The 26,987-nt window shown below is 36.4% G+C and overlaps 1 protein-coding gene across 2 annotated transcripts in view; it reads right to left on the reverse strand.

Moving 5' to 3' along the window:
- The window catches only part of POF1B (POF1B actin binding protein), a 99,547-nt gene that overhangs the window by 20,986 nt on the left and 51,574 nt on the right, over positions 1-26,987 (reverse strand). For both annotated transcript variants that reach the window (XM_082447413.1, XM_082447414.1), the window contains exons 6-12: positions 21,451-21,581; positions 16,792-16,819; positions 15,540-15,614; positions 2,693-2,785; positions 1,743-1,856; positions 786-938; positions 353-472 (exon numbers count right to left, since the gene is read on the reverse strand). In XM_082447413.1, coding sequence (XP_082303539.1) covers positions 353-472; positions 786-938; positions 1,743-1,856; positions 2,693-2,785; positions 15,540-15,614; positions 16,792-16,819; positions 21,451-21,581 — 714 coding nt within the window. The remainder of the gene's footprint in view (positions 1-352; positions 473-785; positions 939-1,742; positions 1,857-2,692; positions 2,786-15,539; positions 15,615-16,791; positions 16,820-21,450; positions 21,582-26,987) is intronic.

Here is a 26,987-nt window from a genome sequence, read left to right on the forward strand (position 1 = left end):
TCACTGGATAATCTTGAAAGTTGCTTGGCTGCATAGAGCAGGCTTTAGGCAAGATCATAAAGTGTTCCCCCGTCACCAAAAAAAAAATAAATAAATAAATAGAAATTAAAAATCAACAACCCTGAACTTAAGGTCTTCTTTTGCTTTCCTAGAAAAGATGAAGCTAAATTACAAGACAATTTAACAATATTCCCTACATAGTGATATGTATTTAAAAATATGGTTCTATGGCATACTCCTAAAACTCTACCTTTGGTTGATTTTTCTTTGTAGCATTAAACTTGAGACTATCATTATCTTATTAGAAAGTTTGTGCTGAACTGTGTATTTATGCAGTGTAGGATCTACATACCCTTAGTTTGCAGATCTCTCTATCTTTCTCCATTCTTAAGTTTTTTACCATCTCCATGTAATGGTTGCCAATCTCATCCACTTTAGCCTGCAGCATCGGGCCTGTGCAAGTCTCTGAAAGCTACACAAGACAAAATAAATTTCTGTAGTTAGACTGTTATGAAGGAAATACATATTATATTACAAGACATTAATAGATGAAAACCACTTGATTAAACAAGACATTGAAATAATGAGAGTGATTTTTAGGAACTGCATTACACAGCTCAAATGGCAGTGAGTTAAGACCTAACTGCATGTAAGATCATCAGAAAGCAGTCTACATATTTTCTTGAGATGAAGTGGATATATATATATATATATATATAGCCAATGCTAGGATTACAACCATATAACTAAGGCAATAACATATATTTAAAACAAAATTTGAATACCTGCACTCTAAGATTTTTATTCTCTTGCTCTAAATTACGCTTACAGTATTCCAGTTCTTTTAGTTTATATTCTACGTCTGATAGTGTATGCCGAAGAGAAAGATTGTTTTCTTCCAATGCTTGGCATTTTGAAGTTGAGTCTTCAAGTCGTTGCTGTAAAGAAGACACAGTAAATAAGACAAATGGATTCTACTTTTGGAGAGAGTGCTTTTAGTTGATTAATTCAATGAAACAAAGCAAATATTGATATTTTTCCATGCCCAGTTTTCTTATATATTTAACCTTAAAAGGTAAGTTAAATCAACTATGAAAGACATTACCCTCACTTGCCTATCTTGAGTGAGAAGGACTCAAGATTAGATGAATGTTCAATGTACCAATCTAGCAATCTGACTCTTGCTGCTTTTTGACAATACCGTAACCTGCCTTCTAGTAGGCACCAAAATGACCATATGCCTGATTATGTGACAAATGAAAACCCAGCCAAAATTTGGGACTGTCATGGGAGTGAATTTTAGGAATGGACAGGCCTCAGAGACTCATTACGATTTCCTAAGAATCTTCTCTGCTCAGGTATATGGAGAAATCTTCTAGAGTTCATTCATTCAGTTATTCATTGCACAAACATGTGTTAAGATCTACAAAAACTTTTTTATTGACACATTAGTAGATTAAATGAATGAGTGAACTTAGATTTTCAATATTTATACAATTTTTGTCACCCAACAAAACAGATAATTGTGGATTGTATATACTTTCTATCTAAAATACTTGGGGTTATCTATTTTTCTGAGAGGGCTTCAGTAATTGGAAATACCCAAAGCCACTCAATTCCCATATGAACAAATTGTTCTATCATATTTTAATTGTCTGGATTATATCTCATAACTCCAATGTGCTAGTAATTGTGCATATGAAAAACTATCAAATTTATTATCAAAGAAAATGTCAACTTACCTGCTGCTGGCGATTATTTGCTCTCACTGATGCTAAGAGTTCTTCATACTCTTTTATTTGAGTTTCTTTGAATGCCAAGTCTTTCTCAAATCTTATCTTGTCATTTTCCAGTGACTAGAAGCAAAATTATCTATGACTCAGAATTACAGAAACCTGTCAACAGTTATGTAATACAAAGACCTGTTTACATTGGAAGGTTTAAATAAGCACTTGTTTCATTTGTAGTTGTTTAATAAAACAGAATTCTTAAAAGTTAATCAAACTATGGGATACAAAGGATTGAAAATTTAAAAACCCGCATCGATGGACATTTTGATGAATTGACTAATTGTAAGTACAATGAAGCAGAACCTTTTGAATTATTTTAATGTTTTTCTTCAATCTACAAAGACCCTTGTTAATCCCAGCAGGTGGTGAATTTTCAAATTAAGAGCATAAATGTGTTCATCAGAACCCAGAAACAAGAAAACCCACTCCAAAGTCCTCAAGGAGTTATTCATTGTATGGAACATATTCTGAATGTATCTGAATGTCATGAAGAACACCAATTAGAATAGAAAATAGAAAATGTTAAGTTCTTGGAGAAAGAAGTTTTCAAGTATTCAAAGAAATTCAAAGTATGCTTTATTATTACAGGAAAGGGGAAATTCTGAATCAGAGTCAGATTATTCTAATTTTACAAACTACTCCCTGGCTTTAAGCATTAAATTACCTTAGCGATAAACTAAGTAATAAGTGTGCACCCAACTTTCTTTCATTTTCACATTGGATAACTCAACTCCTCTCTCCCAACCCCAATTAACTGTTTCAAGAAAATAACTATATCTGGGTGAGCACAATGTTGTTGTGTTGTATTAAATTTTGAAAAGGTATACTGAATGCTTTGATTTCTATGTTATGAAGCTAGGAACTAGAAAAGATTTGGAAAGAAAAATCAAAATAAATGTTACTGTCAAGTCATTCTGAAGATGTCCAAGCTCCTCCCGTATGTTGCTGAATGTGGACAGCACTAGCCGGAGTGATTTATCAGACATACCCCTCATCTGGAGGAAGAAAATGATTGATGGTTTATTTTTACTAGCATTTAAAAATAGGCAGTATAAGTAACAATAATCTTATTTTTCTATTCCTACAAGCAAACTTATTAACAGTTTCATTTTTGATATGACAATATTAGAATAGTGATGCAAAGCATTTGGTCAATAACATGCATTAGTAATCCAAGCAATATCCCTGAAGAGATCATAGCTATGCTATTAAAACAAGGGTCTCATTTTTTCCATGATAAATATCATCTTTCTCACGACAGAAATGTATCAGCAAATTCTCAAATTGACTTTTCTTCTCTATTTAAAGATTAGAAAAGATGAGATAGTCAACCTTCAAGTAATAAATTGCATCTCCGTAAGTGTGTTGCCAAATGCATGGATTTTGCCTGAGTTGAGAAGAATCTAATACAAATTAAGTTTAACCTTGAAGTATAGAAATATCTCAAATTTTAAAGAGGGAGAAAAACCCTTTAACTAGATTAAACTCATTTCTTCAAAGAAAAATGGTTTTAAAAACAGGCAACTTCTGTTTCTGAAAAGATGGAGCAGAAATACTTTTCTCTATTTTTCCTGCTAAGTCTAACTAAAAACCCTGCACTTTATGTATAAAACAAACATAAAAAGACTCTGAAAGTTAAAAAAAAAAGAATAAAGTCTGGTTGAGAACATTGGGAGCTAAGGAATAATACAGAAGTGATTTCCTGGGTTTTCTTTTTGCTTCATATATGAGTGGTATTGGGGAAACCAGTGGATACAGACAACAAAAGTCCCTAGAAAAGCCTGCTCTCTTTACCCAAAGTACCATGAAAAGGGCAGCCTAGGAAGGCAGATAGCATTTAGATAATAACCAGTCTACTCCAGCCAAACACCACAGAAAAAAATCTGCAACTTTATTCTACGCCCACCCAAACCATCAAAAGCCAAGAAGGGAGCGTAGACTCTCTCTCTCAACCTCCCTGCTTGGGTGATGTCAGAGAATTCTTAGTGAAATGTCAAGACTTTCATCATTGCCCAACAGAAATGAGGCCATTCACCTTGCAGTGTCAGTAGAGGCCAACAAGGGAACAGTAACACAACACACCTCCCCATCCAAACCAGGGTATTTTCAGTGGGAGCCTAGTAGAGAACCACACTTCCTATACCTGCCAAGGAAGAATAAAGAGCTACTCCCCCAACCTGTGTCAACAGAGGCAGAGTGGGGAACCTGGACTTCCACCCCCACCTGGCAGTAACAGGTCATGCCCCTACTTCCCCTGTTGCTCAGTATCTGAGGAGGCCTGCTAAAACAGAAGATGTGAATAAGATCCAAAGTCAGAACATAATACCCAAAATGTCCAGGTTTCAATTTTAAAAAATCACTTATTCTAAGAACCAGGAAATCTCAACTTGATAAGAAAAAAGGGTTAATACATGCCAACATCAAGATATCAGAAAAGTTAGAATTATCTGACAAGGATTTTAAAGCAGCCATCTTAAAAATGTTTCAAAGTGACCTAAATGTCCATCAACAGAGGAATGGATAAAGAAGATGTGGCACATATATACAATGGAATATTACTCAGCCATAAAAAGGAACAAAATAGTGCCATTTGCAGAGACGTGGATGGATCTAGAAACAGTCATACAGAGTGAAGTAAGTCAGAAAGAGAAAAACAAATATCACATAATATCACTTATATGTAGAATCTAGAAAAATGGCAGAGAAGAACTTATTTGCAAAGCAGAAATAGAGTCACAGATGTAGAGAACAAACTTATGGTTACCAAGAGGGGAAGGGAGGGGTGGGATGAACTGAGAGATTGGGACTGACATAAATACACTACTATGTATAAAATAGATAACGAATGAGAACCTACTGTGTAGCACAGGGAACTCTACTCAGTGCTCTGTGGTGACCTAAATGGGAAGGAAATCTAAAGAAGAAGGGATATATGTGTATGTAAGACTGATTCACTTTGCTGTACAGCAAGAAACTAACACAACATTGTAAAGCAACAATACTCTAATAAAAATTAATTTAAATAACACACCAAATTAAAAACAGTTTCAACAAGAAATTACAAAGATTTAAAACAAATAAAAAATAGAAAGTCTCAGCAACAAAACAGAAAATCTCAGAAAACAAACAGAATCTATAAAGAGTAACTAAATAAAAATTTTAGAACTGAAAACTCAATAACTAAAAAACAAAAACAAAAACAAAAACTTCAGTGGATGGACTCAAAAGCAGAATGGAAAGCATAGAGCAAAGAATCAGTGAACTTGAAGACAGAACAATAGAAAATACTCAGTTCTGAACATCAGAGAAAAAATAGATTGGAAGACAATTGAACAGTGCCTCAGTGTCCAATGGGAGTATGACATATATCTAACATTCATGTCATCAGAATCCTAGAAGGAAAAAAGAAAGAAGGGGGAGCTGGAAAAGTATATGAAGAAATAATAGCTGAAAACTTCCCCAAATTAGCCAAAAAAAAAACATAGACAGATTTAAGAAGTTGAGCAAACCCTAAAAAGGATAGACCCAAAGAAATCCATGCCTGGACATATAAGGCAAACTTCTTAAAACTGAAGATAAATTTAAAATCTTAAAAGCAGCAAGAGAAACCTTAACTATTGGGAATAGCATTTCAAATGACAACCGATTTCTCATGAAAAATCATAGAGGCCAGAAGGAAGTGGCATACATTTTTAAAGTGATGAAAGAAAAGAATTGTCAACTCCAAATTCTGTATGCAATGAAAACAACCTTTAGGAATGAAGGGGAAATCACATTTTCAGAAGAAAAAAAAAAGAATTTTTCACTAGCAGACCTACCCTTAAAAAAATGGCTGAAGGAAGTTCTCTGAAGAAAAAGAAAATAATAAAAGAAGGAATTTGGAATATCAAGAAGGAAGAAGTAACACAGTAAGCAAAACTATAGGTAAACACAGTGGGCTTTCCTTCTCCTTTTGCATTTTCTAAATTATATTTGAAGATTGAAGCAAAAAAAATATATATATAACACTGTCTGATGTGGCTCTCAATGTCTGTAGAGAAAATATTTTAAAAATTATAAATGTGGAGGTTAAAGAAAGATAAATGAAGCAAAATTTTCTGAAGTTCACTGAAACTGATAAAATGTTGGCACCAATACACGGGGATAAGTTATGGATATATAATGTAATACTTAGAGCAACCCCTAAAAAAGCTATATTACGAGATACACTCAAAAGCACTAGAGGTAAATCAAAATGAATTCTAAAACATATTCAAGTAATCCACATGAAAGCAAGACAATGAAAACAGAGAAACAAAAAACAGAACAAACAGAAAACACAATGGCGGATCTAGCCCTAACATATCAATAATTACAACTTGGTCTAAATACACCAGTTAAAAGACACATTGACAGAGTGATAAGAAAAAACATGACCTCACTATGTGTTTTCTATAAGAAATTCATTTCAAAGATAATGAAAATTAAAATATACATAATGAAATTTAAAAGTTGGGAAAAAAGATATACCATGCAAACATTAATCAAAAGAAAGGAGTGCTATTGATATTAGATAAAAATGACTTCAGAGCAAAGAAAATTACCAGGGACACAGAGGGACATTACATAATAAGAGTCAGTCCACCAAGAAGACATAGCAATCCTAAATGTTTGTGCACCAGACAACAGAGCTACAAACTGTATCAAACAAAAACTGATAGAACTGAAAGGAGAAATAGACAAACCCACAGATATAACTGAACACTTTTATACCCCTCTCTCGGCAACTGATCGTACTGCTTAGCAGAAAATGAGCAAGAATACATAATACAATAATTCAACAATACCATCAACCAAAGGATCTAATCAGCATTTATAGAATACTTCATCCAACAACAGATGCACTTTCCTTTCATATTCCCATGGAACATATACCAAAATAGACCATATCCTTGACTATAAAACTTAACCATTTCAAAAACATTGATCTCATACAGAGTATATTTGCTGCCCACAGTGGAATCAAACTAGAAATGAATAACAGAAAGACAAGAGGAAAATCTCTAAACACTTGGAAAGTAAACAATACACTTCTAAATAATCCACCAGTCAAAGCAGAAGTCTACAGGGAGATAAAAAATATATAAAACTGAAAGAAAATGAAAATACATATCATAACTTGTGGACACAACTAAAGCCATGCTGAGAGGATATTTACAGCACTAAATGCTTACATTAGAAAATATAAAAGGTGTGAAATCAATAATCTAACTTTCTATATCAAGAAACTAGACAAAGAAGAGCAAAATAAACCAAAAGCAAGCAAAGGAAGGAAATAATACAGACGAGAAAAAAAATCAATGGAAGTGTAAACAGGAAAACAATAGAGATCAATAAAACTAAAATATAGTTCTTTGAAAAAAATCAATAAGATCGATAAACCTCCAACAAGACTGACAACAAAAAAGGAAAGAAGACACAAATCACTAGTGTCAGGAGTTAAACAGGGAAGAGTAATACAGACCCCACAGACATCAAAAGGATAATAAGGGAATACTGTGAATAATTATGCACATATAAATTTGACAATTTAGTTAAAATTGACTACTTTCTTGAAAAACACAGGTTACCACAATTCACCCAATATGAAACAGATCATTTGACTAGACCTGTAACTACTAAGGAATTGAATTTAGAATTTTTTTAAACTCTTGAAAAATATATATCCATACCCAGATATTTTCACTGAAGGATTATACCAAATGTTTAAAGAAGAGTTAACACCAAGTCTATACAGTTTCTTCCAGAAAACAGAAAAGGAAGAGACATTTACTAATTCATTTTATGAAGCTAGATTATCCTGACACCAAAATCAAAGCAAATACAAGAAAACTACAGACTAATGTTTCTCAGGAACTTAGATGCAAACATTCTCAGAGTTTTTTGAAGAAATAGGCCTTGAATGCACTTTGGATGGACATCCTGCCACCAGAAATAATACCAAGGATGTATCCAAGATTCAGGTTCTGCAGAGCATATGTGTTCCCCATACCACTATCTCTTTATAATACAGACTGTGTGCCACTAAAAATATTTCATTTAAGTTTCACAGATAAGATGTCAGGTCCAATATCTGGATGATCAACAAAGATTTGAGACCATATATCAAACTTAGAAATTTGCCTCACTAGACAAAACTAGATTATCTTTAGAATCCTTTCTTGCAAACACATGTACTCTTCATTTTAGCCTTATTTCTTTAGCACCTATCTTGATCCGTCTTGGTCTGTCTCTCCCTTCAGTGTAGGGGAATTTACTGTTGCAGTGGTCTCTAGCATTCCACAATTCAAGAAAATCAAGTCATTGGCCTTTCCATTTGCCAGGGGTAGGGTAGGGAGGTATAGAAAGTAGAATGGAGAAGAGGAGGGCAAATCCTATATGTTAGAGTCAGGTTGTGCTACGGCAGTGAGGAGAGAATAAGGGCATTCCACAGCTCGGAATATTTCTGTAATGATTTCCTGAATGCTAGTCATTCAATACTACTGTTTGATAGTCTGACCAAACTATAAAGCAACCCTTGTTTAATCAAAATGTAATCAACTCGAAAAGGAGAGAAGATGGCGGAAGGGTAAGACGCGGAGATCACCTTCCTTCTCACAGATACAGTAGAAATATATCTACACGTGGAACTGCTCCTACAGAACACCCACTGAACACTGGCAGAAAACGTAAGACCTCCCAAAAGGCAAGAAACTCCCTATGTACTTGGGTAGGGCAAAAGAAAAAAGAAAAAAGAAATAACAGAGACAAAAGAATAGGGACGGGACCTGCACCAGTGGGAGGGAGCCGTGAAGGAGGAAAGGTTTCCACGCACTAGGTAGCCCCTTCGCGGGCAGAGACTGCGGGTGGGGAGACAGAGGGGGGAAGCTTCGGAGCCACGGAGGAGAGCACAGCCACAGGGGTGCGGAGGGCAAAGCGGAGAGACTCCCGCACAGAGGCTCAGCACCAAGCAGCACTCACCAGCCCAAGAGGCTTGTCTGCTCACCTACCGGGGTGGGCGGGGCTGGGAGCTGAGGCTCGGGCTTCTGTCGGATCGCAGGGAGAGGACTGGGGTTGGCGGCATGAACACAGCCTGAAGGGGTTAGTGCACCACAGCTAGCCGGGAGGGAGTCTGGAAAAAGTCTGTAGCTGCCGAAGAGGCAAAAGACTTTTTCTTGCCTCTTTGTTTCCTGGTGCGCGAGGAGAGGGGATTCAGAGCGCCGCCTAAATGAGCTCCAGAGACGGGTGCGAGCCGCGGCTATCAGCGTGGGCCCCAGAGACGGGCGTGAGACGCTAAGGCTGCTGCTGACGCCACCAAAAAGCCTGTGTGCGAGCACAGGTCACTCTCCACACCGCCCCTCCCGGGAGCTGGTGCAGCCCGCCACTACCAGGGTCCTGTGATCCAGGAACAACTTTCCCAGGAGAACGCATGGCGCGCCTCAGGCTGGTGCAACGTCACGCTGGCCTCTGCCACTGCAGGCTAGCCCCGCCTCCTCTGTACCCCTCCCTCCCCCCGGCCTGAGTTAGCCAGAGCCCCCGAAGCAGCTGCTCCTTTAACCCCGTTCTGTCTGGGCAGGGAACAGACGCCCTCAGGCGACCTACACGCAGAGGCGTGTCCAAATCCAAAGCTGAACCCTGGGAGCTGTGCAAACAAAGAAGAGAAAGGGAAATCTCTCCCAGCAGCCTCAGAAGCAGTGGATTAAAACTCCACAAACAACTGGATGTGCCTGCATCTGTTGAATACCTGAATAGACAACGAATCATCCCAAATTCAGGAGGTGGACTTTGGGAGCAGGATATATTAATTTTTCCCCTTTTCCTTTTTTTGTGAGTGTATATGTATATGCTTCTGGGTGAGATTTTGTCTGTATAGCTTTGCTTTATAATAGCTTTATTTTACTTCACTATATTATAGCCTCTTTCTTTCTTTCTTTCTTTCTTTCTATTTTTTCTCCCTTTTACTCTGAGCCGTGTGGATGAAAGGCTCTTGGTGCTCCAGCCAGGCATCAGGGCCGTGCCTCTGAGGTGGGAGAGACAACTTCAAGAAACTGGTCCACAAGAGACCTCCCAGCTCCACGTAATACCAAACGGTGAAAATCTCTCAGAGATCTCCATCTCAACATCAAGACCCAGCTTCACTCAACGACCAGCAAGCTACAGTGCTGGACACTCTATGCCAAACAACAAGCAACACAGGAACACAGCCCCATCCATTAGCAGAGAGGCTGTCTAAAATCATAATAAGGCCACAGACACCCCAAAATACACCACCAGACGTGGACGTGCCCACCAGAAAGACAAGATCCAGCCTCATCCACCAGAACTCAGGCAATAGTTCCCTCCACCAGGAAGCCTACACAACCCACTGAACCAACATTAGCCACTGGGGACAGATACCAAAAACAATGGGAACTACGAACCTGCAGCCTGTGAAAAGGAGACCCCAAACACAGTAAGATAAGCAAAATGCGAAGACAGAAAAACACACAGCAGATGAAGGAGCAGGGTCGAAACAAACCAGACCTAACAAATGAAGAGGAAATAGGTAGTCTACCTGAAAAAGAATTCAGAATAATGATAGTAAGGATGATCCAAAATCTTGGAAATAGAATAGACAAAATGCAGGAAACATTTAACAAGGACATAGAAGAACTAAAGAGGAACCAAGTAACAATGAAAAACACAATAAATGAAATTAAAAATGCTCTAGATGGGATCAATAGCAGAATAACTGAGGCAGAAGAAAGGATAAGTGACCTGGAAGATAAAATGGTGGAAATAACTACTGCAGAGCAGGATAAACAAAAAAGAATGAAAAGAACTGAGGACAGTCTCAGAGACCTCTGGGACAACATTAAACACACCAACATTCGAATTATAGGGGTCCCAGAAGAAGAAGAGAAAAAGAAAGTGACTGAGAAAATATTTGAAGAGATTATAGTTGAAAACTTCCCTAATATGGGAAAGGAAATATTTAATCAAGTCCTGGAAGCACAGAGTCCCATACAGGATAAACCCAAGGAGAAACACGCCAAGACACATATTAATCAAACTGTCAAAAATTAAATATAAAGAAAACATATTAAAAGCAGCAAGGGAAAAACAACAAATAACACACAAGGGAATCCCCATAAGGTTAACATCTGATCTTTCAGCAGAAACTCTGCAAGCCAGAAGGGAGTGGCAGGATATACTTAAAGTGATGAAGGAGAAAAACCTACAGCCAAGATTACTCTACCCAGCAAGGATCTCATTCAGATGTGATGGAGAAATTAAAACCTTTACAAACAAGCAAAAGCTGAGAGAGTTCAGCACCATCAAACCAGCTTTACAACAAATGCTAAAGGAACTTCTCTAGGCAAGAAACACAAGAGAAGGAAAACACCTACAAAAACAAACACAAAACATTTAAGAAAATGGGAATAGGAACATACATATCGATAATTACCTTGAATGTAAATGGATTAAATGCTCCCACCAAAAAACACAGACTGGCTGAATGGATACAAAAACAAGACCCATATATATGCTGTCTACACGAGACCCACTTCAGACTGAGAGACACATACAGACTGAAAGTGAGGGGATGGAAAAAGATATTCCATGCAAATGGAAATCAAAAGAAAGCTGGAGTAGCAATGCTCATATCAGACAAAATAGACTTTAAAATAAAGACTATTACAAGAGACAAAGAAGGACACCATATAATGATCAAGGGATCGATCCAAGAGGAAGGTATAACAATTGTAAATATTTATGCACCCAACATAGAAGAACCTCAGTATATAAGGCAAATACTAACAGCCATAAAAGGGGAAATCGACAGTAAAACAATCATAGTAGGGGACTTTAACACCCCACTTTCACCAATGGACAGATCATCCAAAATGAAAATAAATAAGGAAACACAAGCTTTAAATGATACATTAAACAAGATGGACTTTATTGATATTTATAGGACATTCCACCCAAAAACAACAGAATACACATTTTTCTCAAGTGCTCATGGAACATTCTCCAGGATAGATCATATCTTGGGTCACAAATCAAGCCTTGGTAAATTTAAGAAAATTGAAATCGTATCAAGTATCTTTTCCGACCACAACGCTATGTGACTAGATATCAATTACAGGAAAAGATCTGTAAAAAATACAATCACTTGGAGGCTACACAACACACTACTTAATAACAAAGTGATCACTGAAGAAATCAAAGGGGAAATCAAAAAATACCTAGAAACAAATGACAATGGAGACACGAGGACCCAAAACTTATGGGATGCAGCAAAAGCAGTGCTAAGAGGGAAGTTTATAGCAATACAAGCCTACCTCAAGAAACAGGAAACATCTCGAATAAACAACCTAACCTTGCACCTAAAGCAATTAGAGAAAGAAGAACAAAAAAACCCCAAAGCTAGCAGAAGGAAAGAAATCATAAAGATCAGGTCAGATATAAAAGAAAAAGCAATGAAGTAAACAGTAGCAAAAATCAATGAAACTAAAAGCTGGTTCCTTGAGAAGATAAACAAAATTGATAAACCATTAGCCAGACTCATCAAGAGAAAAAGGGAGAAGACTCAAATCAATAGAATTAGAAATGAAAAAGGAGAAGTAACCACGGACACTGCAGAAATACAAGAGATCATGAGAGATTACTACAAGCAACTCTATGCCAATAAAATGGACAACGTGGAAGAAATGGACAGATTCGTAGAAATGCACAACCTGCCGAGACTGAACCAAGAAGAAATAGAAAATATGAACAGACCAATCATAAGCACTGAAATTGAAACTGTGATTAAAAACCTTCCAACAAACAAAAGCCCAAGACCAGATGGCTTCACAGGTGAATTCTATCAAACATTTAGAGAAGAGCTAACACCTATCCTTCTCAAACTCTTCCAAAATATTGCAGAGGGAGGAACACTCCCAAACTCACTCTACGAGGCCACCATCACCCTGATACCAAAACCAGACAAAGATGTCACAAAGAAAGAAAACTACAGGCCAATATCACTGATGAACATAGATGCAAAAATTCTCAACAAAATAACTAGCAAACAGAATCCAACAGCACATTAAAAGGATCATACACCATGATCAAGTGGGGTTTATCCCCGGAATGCAAGGATTCTTCAATATACGCAAATCAATCAATGTGATACACCATATTAACAAATTGAAGGAGAAAAACCATATGATCATCTCAATAGATGCAGAGAAAGCTTTCGACAAACTTCAACACCCATTTATGATAAAAGCCCTGCAGAAAGTAGGTATAGAGGGAACTTTCCTCAACATAATAAAGGCCATATATGACAAACCCACAGCCAACATTTTCCTCAATGGTGAAAAACTGAAACCAGTTCCACTAAGATCAGGAACAAGACAAGGTTGCCCACTCTCACCACTATTATTCAACATAGTTTTGGAAGTGTTAGCCACAGGAATCAGAGAAGAAAAAGAAATAAAAGGAATCCAAATCGGAAAAGAAGAAGTAAAGCTGTCACTGTTTGCAGATGACATGATACTATACATAGAGAATCCTAAAGATGCTACCAGAAAAATACTAGAGCTAATCAATGAATTTGGTAAAGTAGCAGGATACAAAATTAATGCACAGAAATCTCTTGCATTTCTATACACTAATGACGAAAAATCTGAAAGTGAAATTAAGAAAACACTCCCGTTTACCATTGCAACAAAAAGAGTAAAATATTTAGGAATAAACCTACCTAAGGAGACAAAAGACCTGTATGCAGAAAATTATAAGACACTGATGAAAGAAATTAAAGATGATACAAATAGATGGAGAGATATACCATGTTCTTGGATTGGAAGAATCAACTTTGTGAAAATGACTCTATTATCCAAAGAAACCTACAGATTCGATGCAATTCCTATCAAACTACCACTGGCATTTTTCACAGAACTAGAACAAAAAATTTCACAATTTGTATGGAAACACAAAAGACCCCGAATAGCCAAAGCAATCTTGAGAACGAAAAATGGAGCTGGGGGAATCAGGCTCCCTGACTTCAGACTATATTACAAAGCTACAGTAATCAAGACAGTTTGGTACTGGCACAAAAACAGAAATATAGATCAGTGGAACAGGATAGAAAGCCCAGAGATAAACCCACGCACATATGGTCACCTTATCTTTAATAAAGGAGGCAAGCATATATAGTGGAGAAAAGACAGCCTCTTCAATAAGTGGTGCTGGGAACATTGGACAGATACATGTAAAAGTATGAAATTAGAACACTCCCTGACACCATGCACAAAAATAAACTCAAAATGGATTAAAGACCTAAGTGTAAGGCCAGACACTATCAAACTCTTAGAGGAAAACATAGGCGGAACACTCTATGACATACATCACAGCAAGATTCTTTTTTACCCAGCTCCTAGAGAAATGGAAATAAGAACACAAATAAACAAATGGGACCTAATGAAACTTAAAAGCTTTCGCACAGCAAAGGAAACCATAAACAAGACCAAAAGACAACTATCAGAATGGGCGAAAATATTTGCAAATGTAGCAACTGACAGAGGATTAATCTCCAAGATTTACAAGCAGCTCATGCAGCTCAATAACAGAAAAACCAACAACCCAATCCAAAAATGAGCAGAAGACCTAAACAGACATTTCTCCAAAGAAGATATACAGATTGCCAACAGACACATGAAAGAATGCTCAACATCATTAATCATTAGAGAAATGCAAATCAAAACTACAATGAGGTATCATCTCACACCGGTCAGAATGGCCATCATCAAGAAATCTAGAAACAATAAATGCTGGAGAGGGTGTGGAGGAAAGGGAACACTCTTGCACTGTTGGTGGGAATGTAAATTGATACAGCCACTATGGAGAACAGTATGGAGGTTCCTTAAAAAACTACAAATAGAACTACCATACGACCCAGCAATCCCACTACTGGGCATATACCCTGAGAAAACCATAGTTCAAAAAGAGTCATGTACCAAAGTGTTCATTGCAGCTCTATTTACAATAGCCAGGACATGGAAGCAACCTAAGTGTCCATCATCGGATGAATGGATAAAGAAGGTGTGGCACATATATACAATGGAATATTACTCAGCCATAAAAAGAAATGAAATGGAGGTATTTGTAATAAGGTGGATGGAGTTAGAGTCTGTCATACAGAGTGAAGTAAGTCAGAGAGAGAAAAACAAATACAGTATGCTAACACATATATATGGAATCTAAGAAAAAAAAAAAGGCCATGAAGAACCTAGTGGCAAGACGGGAATAAAGACACAGACCTACTAGAGAATGGACTTGAGGATATGGGGAGGGGGAGGGGTGAGATGTGACAGGATGAGAGAGTGTCATGGACATATATACACTACCAAATGTAAAATAGATAGCTAGTGGGAAGCAGCCGCATAGCACAGGGAGATCAGCTCGGTGCTTTTTGACCACCTAGAGGGGTGGGATGGGGAGGGTGGGAGGGAGGGAGATGCAAGAGGGAAGAGATATGGGAACATATGTATATGTATAACTGATTCACTTTGTTATAAAGCAGAAACTAACACACCATTGTAAAGCAATTATACTTCAATAAAGATATTTTTAAAAAATGTAATCAACTCTTGTGAAATAGGAATTTTATTTGGGACTTTCTGTTCTTAATTAAAGTAAACATCCTAGGCTAGTGGTTTGTTAGTGTTGCCTTCACAGCCACTCTTGACCCCATCTCACCTGCAGAATATAGCGAATTTGCTGTTTTGTAAATTCTGACAATCCTTTAGGAATCAACGATTCAATGTCTTCTGACTGTGAGAAAAGAGAGGCTTATCCTTCAACAGATACATGTTAGTGTTTTAATCAGAGGGTCAGCAGACTTTTGTAGAGAGGGACATGTTTTTACGGACATCAGAAGATTATTTCACTTTCTGGGTAATAGTTGCCACAAACTTTACTTCTAGCATTATCAGTTCTTACTTTTTAAAAAATTCATTATACTACATACACCATGGAAAGAACCTTGAATTTCCAGGAAGTTTAGGGGGAAGTTTGGGGCAATCAATCAGATGTCCCATTTCTATTTTTTAAAAAGAGCAACTTAAAAACAAAAGGGTGGTCACTTAAATCCCATTACCACTTTATTTCCATGTATTTTTTAACAACTGGAAGTTTAGTTGGGTGGTAGATATGACACTTTAAAGGCTGATTTTTTAAATAATGAAAATGTGAGGAAATAAAATAAAATTAAAGGTTTACTGAGAATTTGCATAGAGCTGTGGTGACTTTTGAAAGATTATGATGTTGCCACAGCAACATTAAGAAGCTTCAACAAATTTTAAGTGAGAATCTGAATTGAAGTCAGTACTTTGTAAAGGCAATTTAAGGCTTACTGAATTATTGTAACAAATGCAGTATGTCAATACATTGGAAATAAAGATGAAAAATAACACAAAAGAAGCCATTGTGATTGTTACTTTGAAATCAGTTCTTTCTCTATTTGATGACTTATTCCATTAAAAGTAACTATTACAAAAATATATATACATAATATTTAGAATTCATATTTGAAAATATTTACTTCAAGTTGCTGGCTATTTGGCATGGGACATACAAGGTTTCAAAATACATTAAAACTAAATTTGCTATTTAATTAGTTAACATAGATTTCAGTTTTGTAAAACAGAGAGTATGTAGTCAATGAACTTTTAAATGTTCTCATAGGCAAAGGCAAGTTAAATTATAAGGTGAAAGCTGATAAAACATTTTTTGTGTGAATCATTATTACTTTTACAATTATCACCTTTAAAGCCATTACAAAGATATAAATGGTTATATCATTTTAAAGGCAAAAGGATCAATATTTCTTTCACTAACCTGTGTTTCCAGTCTAATAAAAATACCAAACTAAAAACAATATTATTAATGCAAGTATCAGAATCTGCTTTGTTATCAACTATATTTGATTTTCAACTCTTTTTTCACTTACCTCGTCTGTAGACTCAAAGTCTTGTTTGCTGCAAGAATGAAAAAAAAAACAAACAGACAACCTTAGGAAAATATATACATTGACATATATAAATGTTAGTCTTCTAAATATTTTACCTTACTTTTTGATATATAATATATCCAAGTGAAATTTATAATCCTAATGAAAAATTTAAAGCTAACTAAAATGGCACTTGACAAAAATAAAGTTAATTTTCCTGGAATTAGCTAATCTATTAAAATTGAACAACATCCAAATAACAAACCAATATAATATGCAGAATTAGTACCATTCATTAACACCAGTTTATTTGTGACTAGATGTAGAAGTCCTCAATTTGGCAAGAAATACTATCTGAGTGAACAAATAACAATAATAGTCATTTTCTATTTCCACCTCCTTTTTCTCCTTGTATTGCTCCCTTTCAATGCTTGATTGCAGCTTCTCCCTACAGTGTCTTTAAGTTATTCATACCTTTTTAGTCAAAACCAAAACTTGCAAGACTGAGTAATCTACACTAATCATTCAATCTACACTACAGTATGTATAGCAGTGACAAAGCTTAAAAGGATATTGGAATGTTTACATAGGGACATAGCCTTAAGCAGCATGACCAAAATTCTAGTGGGATAATAGAATTTCCAGCATCAAAATGAAGGTTTGTCCATGAGGGTTGGAAGGCCCTTTGTGAAGCCATGTTACGTAGGCAAATGCTGCAAGTGAATTGTTAGTGGTTATACCAGTCCGGCACTGGCTCCTTTGGGGAATGGTGAAAGCTGGGAAGGATACAGTTCTAGCGTTACCAGTGGCAACAGATAGGCCTTTATTTTTGCCTACTTGTTCCCTCTGCACTTCATGGAAAAACTGGGCCCAAAATGCATACGGTGAACATACTTCTCAAACAAACAAACAAAAAACTGGACACATGTTCTGACAGCAAGACAAAGTATTTTAAAGTAAGACTAAGGAAATCATAGATATATGACTGCCATATTGTCAAGTACAACAGAAAAGTATTTTAGAGATATAAGCTAGTACGTTAGCTCCTACATTTACCTTCTAAGTAAGTGCTTATGAGTAATATATTGCTTACAGAGATAAGTGGGTCACTCACTGTGCGAAACCTCTTGCATGCATTTATAAAAATACACAAGCTAATGTGGAGAATGAGAACTGAAGATTTCATTTCCTGAGGCATGACTGCATATGTGCAATTGTCTGTATGTATGTATGTGGCATTTCCTGGGTTGCCCAAAATAGAAATTTTGGGGAGGCCCTAGCGAAAAGAAATGAAGTATCTTCTACTTTTTTAGTGCGTTACTAAAGTAACTGCATGCATATATTGGAAGCTAAAAGAAGTTAAAATATGACTCACAATGCAATTATAGTAGTCTTGCATTACTGTTAACTGGAATTATCACAGTATTAATAGACTTTTTATGTTTAAAATCCCAATTCCAATGCCAACCTAGTACACACGTCCCTAGCCACTTACTTCTTTCTACAAATAAGAAAACAAGACAAAGAAACAAACAAGGAACAATCAACAGCACTTAATACTGGAATTTACAAATGTAACCAAAATGGTTTCATAAGACAACCTTTCTTAATTCTGACCCTCCAGTTTACTCATTGCTGAATTGCAATTTAGAAAGAGAAGAAAAGTGGAGACAAAGGGATGGGAGAGAGAGAGAGAGAGTGGAAACAAAGAGAGCAGAGGCGGGAGGCGGAAAGGCCAGTGTGGATTACATCTCCATTCAGTACAAGGTGATGGTGGCTAGAATTACAGTGGGCAGAAAAAAAAAAAAAAGAGTGGCACTCACTATGTCATCTCACCTCCTAGGAAGGAAGGAATGTAATAAGGAAAAAACAAAAGAAGAAATAAAGGAGGGGAGGAATGAAGAGAAAGAAACTGACAACCTTCTGATAAACAAGAACTCTTAAACACCAAAATTTTATGAGACCCTCTCCACACTGGAGTGTTTACTAATGTGGATACACCAGCTTTCTATTTTCTTTTTGGTATTTTTAGCTACTCTAGAAATTAAACTCAATGTTTTGCGGCGCTTAATTACACATTTAGGTCACCCTTATACATTTATCAAAGCCCTCAATGACAGGAAGCTATTTCAAAACCCCAGATTACATCTCTACCTGGATGATCATTATAAAACAATTTAACTTCCCTTGCTCAATTACTTTGTCTACTTCTAATTAGTATGAGACTAATACATTTGGAATATATTTCTCATTCTGTAAACCTTTATTGAGTAGCGACTTTGTCAAGGCCATGTGCTCTGAACTGGATTTGGGCAATCCAAACACAAATATTATCTTGTCCTGTACGTGACACAAACATAAGTGATCTAAGGCAAAATTTGAGCAATGTAAAATTGGTCTAAGCCCTCCAACCTTTTCAAATTTCATGATTCAAAAATTGATAATTTCTTTAATGTGTCTGCAATATGTTAAATAATTTAGAGACACATATCTAGTTTGAAAGGTTAAGTGATTTGCCTAAGGTAAAAATGTTCTCCCATAGGTTCTAGTCCCAGATTTGCCACTTTTGTGGCCTTAGGTCAGTGGTTCTCATACTTTAGCATGTATCAGAATCCTCCAGAGGGCTTGCTGCTTGGCGTTACCCCAGAGTTTTTGATTCTACAGGCCTGTTTCCAAGTTCTCACATCATGCTCCTGCTGCTTGTAAGTACATGTCTTAAATAAAACATTTATTGCTTATAACAAATCTATGAAATAAGTATTATAATAATCCCTATTTTACAGATGAAGAAACTGAGGTACAGAGAGGTTAAACAGGTTGCCTGATATTACACATCTAGTATGTAACAAAAGCTGGGACATGAACCTAGGGTATGAATCCTGTATCTACAATCAGTGTACTTAAGAATATATGTCTCTATATGCTCTTGATTTTACCATGTGATACTTTAACAGAAATATTTACAAGACATGATTAATGCACAGAAGAGGAACACATAGACAAAACAGTATCTAGGGAAAGCTTTGCAGAAAAGCTGAGTCATGGCTTATAGGTATAAGAGTACTCAGAATGTTTGAATCCATCTCAAGCACTTAGCAGCTATGTGATCTTAATAACTTATTCTCTTTGGGTGTCCATTTGAAACTTTCTATGGTTACTGTGCAAATTAGATAATATTTAAAAAGCACTTAGCACAGTGTCTGGCACAATAGTGGACACTCAATAGAAAATAGAGTACTCAGAATGAGGGGAAAGATTTTAAGGTAGTGACATTATGCAAATAAATGAATGTGTGAAATAGTTGTTTGGATAAGGGGAGAGGATATTGATTAGTATAAAACACTGATGAAGGCCTAGCTGAAGATGGAAACCATGCGTTAATAATGACCCCAATTCAAATAAATGGCTGTGCTTTTCTCTAACTGTGCTCAACTGCATGGATGTAGCATCAAGAAGGCATTCATTCATTCATTCAACAAATATTTATTAAGCACCACACTAAATCAGTCACCACACTAGGCACCAAGGAAACCAAGGTAAATGAAACAGCCCTCAGTGGGTAGTGCCTGAATTCTAGAGGTAGTGGGCAGTGAGTATTGGATGGAGAAAAAAAAGAAAACAATAGATAAAGCAGAGAGCTAGACTAATCCAGAGTTGGGATTTTGCTAAGTGGCAGGGACAATATGATAAAGAGGCAAGGCAGTTGAGGGTGATGGTAAGAGAATGGTTGCAATCATGAATAAGAAAGCAAGACAAGTTGGGGAGGAGGGAGCTAATAAACAGAATTGTAATAAGCAGAGAGAAAAGAGAGAAGAGATTAAAGATCTCTGAGAAGTAGAAGAATCTAGTTGGTGAGATTTCTACTGACTTTCCTTTATCCTCCAGACTTTTCTGAGTTTATAGAGCTTTCCTAAATTTTGCCTGACAGATGACCACATATATGATGTGACTACATAGTAGAAGGCAACTTTTGGAGTATAGCTTATGAAATTCATTTCATGACATAATGCGCTCTCATCTACACATGGACAGTTGATAAATTGTTTATGTTTATATATTTAAATATGTATTATATATTATTATATAATATTATTGTATAATATACATATTTACATTAACTTATAAATAGATATTTGTATAATTTATATTTCATACATTATATGTAATATATAATATTAAAATAATACATGACATTTATAATAATATATAACCCTAAATGTATATTAAACTCTGGTCTTCATATGTTGAGCACACATCAATGGAAGATAAACAGTAGTGTGTTGGCAATGGGATTGTATCTTATATCATCAGTGTAATATCTTAAAACAAGTCATAGTATGCCACGTATTTTTTGAGCTCCTTGCCTAAGTGGTTGCATTTGTCATCAAAGTACGCTAGAAAAGAAGGTTCACATAATTCTTTACTGACTCCAAAATAGCTGGTAAGATATCTTCAATGATTTTCATTAAGTACATTAACTCTTAAAATGAGATATTTCCTCAGATCTGCTCATACAGTTGCCTGTTTCGCCATTAAAAGTACTCAAGTTTTGCTGTAAACCTAAAATTGCTCTAAAAAATAAAGTCTATTAAAAAATATCAGGGTATTGTAAAATGTTTGAAAGCTACAACACCAAGGCAAATGATATATTTACAGTACCTTCCTCCAATTCTCTGCAAATGTTCTAATAAGCAGTGATATAGATTCGTATTTTTACGGCTTAGATCAGCAAGCAACTCTCCAAAATATTTGGGGTCCAGTTTTTCAGGGCCATCATCCTGAATTGTCACCTGAAGAAAATATCAATCACAATTATAAACAATATTAAGTTCACAGATATTTTGCTGTGAAATGAAAAAAGTGAAATAACCTATTAATACAAGTAACTCATCACAAAGTCATCACATAAAAGAAGTCACTAAATTTTCTTTGTAGCTGATATATACATTTTTCAATATGGGAGGAGTTTAAAGGAAAAGAAACATTGTAATGGCATTTTCAGTTTCATTTCACTCAAGTCTAAGTGATCTAATGAATGCAAAACTTGAATAATTTACATAAAAATTCTTGAATATAGATGCTTAAATGAAAAGTAAAACAAGTAAAATCTCTGAATTGCTCATTATCAAAATCTCTGAATTGCTCATTATCATCACATGGCTTATTCATCTGTCAGTATCATTCCCCTGATCCTCAGGTTATCTCATTGCTATAGCTAGCCAGGTAGATAATGCCTTCCTGCCTCACCTCTCTATGTGTGTCCCTTCCAAAACCATTAACTTTGCCAAGTAGAAAGGGGCATTTCTTTAGCCAAGGACATTCAAGTACTGAACTCCCTGTTAGAATCTGCACACAAGTAATTTGATACACTTAGTATTTTGCCTATTTTTCTCCCTTAGCCAATTATAATGCCCTCATAATGCTGTGAAAACCATGGAGTTTTTTTTCCTTCCAGTTTAATTTGACAGAGTAATTTTACAGTTTCAAATTATCTTAAAGTATTTATTTCTTTTATTATTTCTGCACAAATATTCTCCTGTCATTGCACTGTACACTAGTTAACATGTTGGGTATACAATTCTTTGCCCACATTAGTAATTTGTGCCATTACTAAAACTCTTGCTCTTGTGATTTTAATGTGGCACCCAAATAAAGAGTCACAGAGTCCAGGACGGGGAATGATTTGCATCAGCCTGGTGTCTGTGTTCATAGATAAAAAGAGGTGTTAAAAGTTACCAAAGGGAGGTGATTTTATTTTGAGAAATGATAACAATAACTAATATTTATTTAGCTCTTACTATGTGTCAGCCATTGTGCTATGAACTTGACATAAAGATTAAATGAGGTGGGCTTCCCTGGTGGCGCAGTGGTTGAGAATCTGCCTGCTAATGCAGGGGACACGGGTTCGAGCCCTGGTCTGGGAGGATCCCACATGCCACAGAGCAACTGGGCCCGTGAACCACAACTACTGAGCCTGTGCGTCTGGAGCCTGTGCTCCACAACAAGAGAGGCCACGATAGTGAGGCCCGTGCACCGCGATGAAGAGTGGCCCCCACTTGCCACAACTAGAGAAAGCCCTCACACAGAAATGAAGACCCAACAGAGCCAAAAATAAATTAATTAATTAATTAAAAAAAAAGATTAAATGAGGTAATGTTCTCTTGTAGCCACTACACAATATTGCCTCCCAGAAGACCTCTTGTGTTTGTTTTCTCAGCAACTTAGGAATTACACTGCCCCTAACTGCATTATTTTGGAGGTTAGCTGGGCTAGGAGTTGAAACAGTCAAGAGTTTGATTTTCTTATTGTGAAACTATGCAAAATATGGCTGAAGTTCAGTTAATAAATTTTAATCAGTTAGAGAAAAGGTGAGAGTATTAAAATTGAAGAATGGGTTCTTTTGACCAAACAGCCATCAAGGTAGAATAGCAAGAAGCAAAATTTCACTCCTTTGTGTATATATTCCTCCTTAGTTGTATACAGTCCACAATTTACAGTAACATTTGAGTAACACAGTAAAAACCAAAACCCAGTTGGGTTCAAAAGTGTGGAGGGGAGAGGACAGAGAGAAATCAGATTCTCTTCTGCTGTTAAGTCTTTGCCAGGACTACACTCAACAATAAAATGAAATTTCCTAACCATAAACTATGACGTGCCAGTTAGCAATATTTTCATTACTAAATCACAGGTCAGTAGATTTTAGTTTTATTGGAACTGTTTGTAGGTGTGATTTGATATTTCTTTTAGAGTTGGCTCAAAACCATGTTCTTGTTGACTTGAAAAAGCCAAGATAGGGAGCCTCCCAAGGAAACATGAATGTTTTCAGTCAGAATAATGGTAGCTCTAATGGATGGAGGTTTTCTCTCTGTGACAATATTGAGTTGATAAGATACCTGAAATAAAATTACCTCACATCAGCATTTCTGCCTGATGAATGATAGCTATCTTGAATGTCAATCTAAGATAATAGCTTTAGCTTTCACATATAAACAGGGCAGGAATACAAACTGTGCTGAAGAATAGTTGTTCCCAGATACACAAAATGTGATATTTCTCAAAAAATTACAAAAATTATTAAAGATTCTTTAGCATGCATCCATCAAATACCTTTAATCAGATCACTATTTGACCATAATAATGGCTAGGCAGTCCAACTCCTTGTGTCTGATTGCTAGTAAAAGCCTCTGATTAGAATTACTGCCACAAACCCAAGGCAAGCAACAATGTTTAAGTGTGAAACCAGAGGCAAATCAGCAATCATTTTTCAGAAAATCTATAGAAAGGAAGTACCTTGTAAAGGAAAACCATGGGCTTCACCTCACTACTGCCTTGGAAGTTCTTGTCCTGTTTCCAGTCTGGAGTTTTGTTTCTTATTTGTGGTCTATGAGATTCCAGGAGTGGAATTTCTTTTGCTAGTATTTACATTATATAAACTTTGATATTCAAAGATGATACTTTTGACCAACTATATTTACAAAATTCAGTGGTAGTGATTATAGAGTCCTACCAATAGTAGACACACAATAGTTGCAGGTTTCACCTGAGCTATCTATATTTTCTTGCCTGGCCCCCTTCAAGCTTAGTGGCACACATTTTTGAGAATGCTGTTCAGGACTAGGGATAGCCTGTGATGAAGGCACAAATCACAATCTAGTAGTAATCTCGTAGTAGAGGGTATTGGCTTAATTCAATTTATCCTCACTGGGTAACTGGCTTATGTATGCATTTTTCACCTATTTAGAATGGTTGCTTAGTGGATTCAAAAGTGCTTAAAATGCCATGTTATATAAAAGCAATTATACATAAATGCCTAACCCTCTAAAAGGTCATGGACATGTTAACTAATAAGGTCTTCTGTGCTTAGATCCTCCTGGGTAGTAACTTTTTGCTACATGACAACAGAAAACATCACTATTTATTAAAGTAATCTTTTATTTATTTATTTATTTTTATATATTTTTTGGGGCTGTGTTGGGTCTTCGTTTCTGTGCCAGGGCTTTCTCTAGTTGTGGCGAGCGGGGGCCACTCTTCATCGCGGTGCGCGGGCCTCTTCACTATCGCGGCCTCTCTTGTTGCGGAGCACAGGCTCCAGACGCGCAGGCTCAGTAGTTGTGGCTCACGGGCCTAGTCGCTCCGCAGCATGTGGGATCTTCCCAGACCAGGGCTCGAACCCGTGCCCCCTGCATTAGCAGGCAGATTCTCAACCACTGCGCCACCAGGGAAGCCCCAGAAAACATCACTATTAAGGAAAGCTTACAACGTATAGATTATTATCCTGCAAACCTTATATGGTGACACTTGTAGATAAATAAGGTTACTGCTTCATTAATTTTGCTTTGATTTGGGACATTTAATAGCTGTCAGATAGATTGAAACCATAGTTAATCCAGTTGGCATTAATCCCTGTGAAATGAAATGCATTTTATGTACAACGTCATTTGGCTAACAAGGTAAAATAAAAACAGTAATTGGTCTCTTCCTATTTTGTACCACAAGAAGAAATTCTAGGAGAAAAAGTATCAGAATTTTAGGTTCTGAAAATCCTCAGTGCTATTTTAATCTCCATAGATATTTTAGTAAAGAAATGTTGCATTATACAGTACCTGGTACACAGAAGGTTTTCAATAAATGTTATCACTGAATTGAATGTATTGTACAATAATTATAATTCTAAAATGAAGACTTGACTCATAACAACAGTCCTGTACTTGAAATAAAGACCTAATTTAATTTTCTGTGAGTAACTCTAGGCAGCAAAGTGTTGCAATGAAGAAAGAATGGAAATTGGAGCCAAAGATGGAGCTCCCACTTCCTAGTTGTGGCCTAAGTGTATGTACTGCTTAACCTCTCTGAACCTCAGGTTCCTCAACTGTAAAATGCAGGTAATTTAGTACTTATTTTATAAAGTTGCTGGAGGTATTACTTTGGAGGGGGGCAGGTAAATTATTAAACTGTCATGTAAAAACCGTCATACAAATAATGGTTTTATTTAACTGAACACATATGGACAATTGGCTATTTGAATAATGATAGAAGGAGTGGAAGATGGTTATAAATTTTCTACAAGGCTCTCAGTTACTGGGGAGTAGAGACACTCTTTTTATACATTTCTTTAATTCCAGCACATACCATAGTGTCTGAATATAGTAGATCCTCAGTAAACATTTGTTGCATGAGGAAGTTGTCATAAAGGATGCAATTTGGGCTAAATGTTAACTATAATAGATGGAAAAGCACTAGTTGGAAGAGGTGCTTTAACAAGGCAACTGAAGGGCTTCCCTGGTGCTGCAGTGGTTAGGAATCCGCTTGCCAATGCAGGAGACACAGGTTCGAGCCCTGGTCCGGGAAGATCCCACATGCCCTGGAACAACTAAGCCTGGGCGCCACAACTACTGAGCCTGTGTGCCACAACTACTGAAGCCCATGTGCCTAGAGCCTATGCTCCACAACAAGAGAAGCCACCGGAATGAGAAGCCTGCACTCGCAACGAAGAGTAGCCCCCGCTCACCGCAACTAGAGAAAAGCCTGTGTGCAGCAAGACCCAATGCAGCCAAAACTAAATAAATTAATTAGTTAATTAAAAAAAAAAGCAGCTGAAATTGACTTTATCCAAAACCTAGTCAATGCTGTCCTTGCTCCCTTTTTGGTGTATATGTATAGATTTTGACATTTTATTATAAAATAAGATGATTCTTCCACTCCTAACAACTAAAAAAAAAAGTAGATGATTTGGATTGTCATTTTATAATGAATCCAGGTGACTAATTTGTAACTGCTTAAATTATTCTCTCTGACTGGAAAATAAAATATATTTTCCTATAACACACGTGACTACTGAAAACTTATGAAGCTTTTTCTCATGAACAATGGGAATTTTGCCACTAATCATGTTTTTTCCCCCCTTGTGGTTTCCAGAAATCTCAGAGCCAAGTTTTTAGCCCATTTTTACTAATGACATGGAACTCTGTGGCCTGCATTTCTGTGTACTCTATTTTCCTTCTGGTGTTATTGCCCCATTATATTTACACTGCCCTTGACATTTCTTTTTCTGTTCTATTACATCTTATTTCTTCTTTTAAGACACTCTAAATACTTTTTGTAATGAAACAGGAGATATATCCCAATGAAATTAATTTTAAATGAATATGTATTTTTTAATGCATAACTTCTTGGAAACATCTTTGTTGCTACTTTTT

Source organism: Balaenoptera physalus (assembly GCF_965194825.1).
Source record: "Balaenoptera physalus genome assembly, chromosome: X".
Classification (NCBI taxonomy): domain Eukaryota; kingdom Metazoa; phylum Chordata; class Mammalia; order Artiodactyla; family Balaenopteridae; genus Balaenoptera; species Balaenoptera physalus.